Source organism: Habropoda laboriosa, unplaced genomic scaffold (genome assembly GCF_001263275.1).
Source record: "Habropoda laboriosa isolate 0110345459 unplaced genomic scaffold, ASM126327v1 scaffold22, whole genome shotgun sequence".
In the NCBI taxonomy this organism is placed as follows: domain Eukaryota; kingdom Metazoa; phylum Arthropoda; class Insecta; order Hymenoptera; family Apidae; genus Habropoda; species Habropoda laboriosa.
Window position 1 is genome coordinate 8,424,048 of NW_017100261.1, and position 3,426 is coordinate 8,427,473.

The window sequence follows — 3,426 nt, forward strand, 5'->3', positions numbered from 1 at the left end:
AAGCACTAGCATACTTTTCTCGTCAATTCCCTCATCATCCAATCTCTGCACAGTATGCAGTAGAGGTGCTAAGTTGGTATCCAGCAGATGCTGTACTTTTCTACATACCGCAACTTGTACAAGCTGTGCGACATGATACCATGGGTTATGTGATAGAATTTATCAAAAAGATTGCTAAACGTTCTCAAGTGAGTGTTGGAAACATTAGTTCAAAAATACTATTAAATTCTTTATTTGCTTAAAAACTTGAAATGTCATTTTTATTGTTGATGTTGTACAGGTAGTAGCACATCAATTAATTTGGAATATGTATACAAATATGTACATAGATGAAGATAAAACAATAAAAGATCCTGTTCTCTACGATATATTAGATTCACTCACGAAAAATATTTTGGCATCGTTATCTGGTCCAGCGAAGCAATTCTATGAAAGGGAATTTGACTTTTTCGAAAAGATTACTAATATTTCTGGCGAAATAAGACCATACCCTAAAGGTCCTGAACGTAAAGCAGCATGTTTGAAAGCATTGTCAAAAATCAAAGTACAACCCGGTTGTTATTTGCCATCGAATCCTGAAGCTATGGTAATTGATATAGATTATAATAGTGGAACTCCTATGCAGAGGTAAATACGACAGTCTGAATTATTTGTTTATAATGTGTAGCATTGCAGACATTAGTATTCAATGTAACATTATTATTTATAGTGCTGCAAAAGCACCATTTTTAGCATGCTTCAAAGTACAAAAATATGGAATTAACGAATTAGAAAATATTGCATTAGCAGTATCAGCTAACGGTAAAGCGGACATGAAAAGAGAACTAGATAAAGAGACATGGCAAGCTGCTATTTTTAAAGTCGGTGATGATGTTAGACAGGATATGTTAGCCTTGCAAGTGATCAGTATTTTCAAGAATACATTTCAAAAAGTTGGATTAAATCTATTCTTGTACCCATATAGAGTAGTGGCTACAGCACCTGGGGTAAGTGATTTTGCATTTGTAAGAAAAATTAATTTTAATGCAAATTCTTTACAAATGCGCATTTCAGTGTGGTGTTATAGAATGTGTACCGAACGCGACATCACGCGATCAACTTGGCCGAACTACCGACATTGATATGCATCAATATTTCATCACACGTTACGGAGATGAAACGACGAAGGAATTTCAGAATGCGCGACGCAATTTCGTAAAGTCAATGGCTGCCTACAGCGTCATTACGTATCTTTTACAAATAAAAGATCGTCACAATGGCAACATTATGTTGGACACCGAAGGTCACATTATACATATCGACTTTGGATTCATGTTTGAAAGTTCACCTGGTGGTAATCTGGGCTTTGAACCTGATATTAAGCTTACTGATGAAATGGTGCTCGTGATGGGAGGTAAAATGGAGGCCGCGCCTTTTCGTTGGTTCATGGAATTATGTGTACAGGCTTTCCTTGCAGTAAGGTAAATGGATGAAATTTTTTTTATTAATAATAGCTGCTTGACTTATAAAAAGTTTTTAAATTTTGAAACTTAATATGGACTTAATTTATTTTCTTTTTCAATCGTTTACGACGTTATTTGGGATAATAGTTCTTTTTACAGAAGTTTTGATCAATTAAACTGTTATTTTACAGACCATACCAAGAGGCAATTATTTCTCTGGTTTCTTTAATGCTTGATACAGGATTGCCATGTTTCCGTGGACAAACGATAAAGCTTTTACGCAGCAGATTCGTGCCGACAGCTACTGATCGCGATGCAGCGGCCTATATGCTCAATGTAATACGTAACAGCTACCTCAATTTCCGTACGAAAACTTACGACATGATACAGTATTATCAAAATCAAATTCCTTATTAAATTACTGTTTCTAAGTGACTTCCGTTCACAATTGTTAATTTATAAGAAAGAAATTAATTATTTCTGCAAAGATTGTTGAGCCGTGTACTCACCGTGTACTATATTGTTAGATGCAGCAACGTGAAATTTGCTGCTTGTACAAACCCCTCAGTGTCAATGTTATTCTTAGATTCGCATAAATTTTATGAAAACATTATGCTCTGTATGTATGTAACAATAATGTATTATAAACTGGAAAATTAATCTATATGCCTGCCTACAGGCTGAAAATGTGTATATTAAAAAACATTCCTCTGTTTATTATTTATGTACTGTTACCAGTTAAACATTAAATGGGAAAGTCATTAAATAATATTTAATTTATTTATAAGCGACTTATTAATATTACTACATGCACAATTCTTTATTTACATAAACTTTATATGTGATACACCACAAATGAAGTGTTACTAATACTTATGAATATTTTATTTCATTTATTCATCCTTCAACCGTAGTTTTTTCAAGGGATTCATGATCAGATTAGCGGAACTAGTCCTAAAATAAATTTAATGTATATCATATAATAAAAAGTTAAATACTCTATATATCTAAAATATTAAGACTAATCAAGTACAATGTTTTATTCATTTTAATGTTTATTTTGTATATGTGAAAATTAAAAACAATTACCTTTCTTGTAACTGATTGCTGGAAAATATTTCAATTGGTGGTTGCACAAGACGTCTCACATCACGAGTGTAATAATATACATTTGAAGATTTATGGTATGGCCCACCAGGTACATCTGGAGGTGGTTGTGTACGTTTAGCAACATGATCTGCATGCCTTAAAGACTCTGTAATTCTTTTCTGTAAAGTTAATTTCTCTTCAAGTAAATGTTTTCTTTATATTACCATCATATATGATGCACACAACTTTGGTATTGTCATTTTTTAAATAAATATACCGTCAACAAAGGTTAATTGTAATCGTAATTTCTACAGTCTCAAAAAAATTAAATTTAACTTTATTGGGCAGTTATAGCCAATGATATTTCATATATCTACTACACAAAAAATATTTTTAATATAAATATCAATGAAAAAAACAAAAAGTTACGTAATATCTAAAAAAAAATAAGTAACAAGGAATATAAATCGAATTCATTGAAGGTTACTCACACGTCTCGCTATATTTCGAATTAATTTTACAATCGGAGTAACTGAGCGACGTTCTACGGGCATTTTTATTTCTTAATTAATAGTTTAATTTCAAAGTAATAAATAAATCACTTCCACTGCGAATCGCAATGTACACTATACTGAACACTAAACTTAAACATTATTACTTGTCATCTCGATCTTGAATTTTGATAATTAATCGCAATGTCGATTATCGATAATCGTTATTTTCGAGAGTTAAATTGTAATGTTTCAAATTACTTCAGACAACTTTTTATAGAGCCAAAATAAAAAAAAACGTATTTTATATACGAAATTACTAGTAATTCAAAATTATTTTCAAATCTTGTATATATATAAAAGTACAAATTACAAATATACTTCTCAAATATCTTCACTAAATT

The 3,426-nt window shown here is 31.3% G+C and overlaps 2 protein-coding genes across 2 annotated transcripts in view; one reads left to right on the plus strand and one right to left on the minus strand.

Annotated features, from left to right (window-relative positions):
* LOC108572796 (phosphatidylinositol 4-kinase alpha) overlaps window positions 1–1,998 on the plus strand; it is a 9,943-nt gene extending 7,945 nt beyond the window's left edge. Inside the window, 5 exon segments of the mRNA XM_017935096.1 lie at window positions 1–188; window positions 281–627; window positions 710–986; window positions 1,054–1,460; window positions 1,634–1,998. The exon segment at window positions 1–188 is cut by the window's left edge and continues 22 nt beyond it. Of these exon segments, the coding sequence (XP_017790585.1) occupies window positions 1–188; window positions 281–627; window positions 710–986; window positions 1,054–1,460; window positions 1,634–1,859 (1,445 nt within the window). The 3' untranslated portion in view covers window positions 1,860–1,998.
* A 322-nt stretch (window positions 1,999–2,320) lies between these two features.
* LOC108572798 (NADH dehydrogenase [ubiquinone] 1 alpha subcomplex subunit 7-like) lies at window positions 2,321–3,186 on the minus strand. Its single transcript, XM_017935099.1, has 3 exons — window positions 3,023–3,186; window positions 2,532–2,710; window positions 2,321–2,396 (listed from the first exon to the last, which is right to left on the minus strand). The coding sequence occupies exons 1-3, from the start codon at window positions 3,083–3,085 to the stop codon at window positions 2,336–2,338; spliced, it is 303 nt and encodes a 100-aa protein (XP_017790588.1). The 5' UTR covers window positions 3,086–3,186; the 3' UTR covers window positions 2,321–2,335.
* Between the last annotated feature and the right edge of the window lie 240 nt (window positions 3,187–3,426).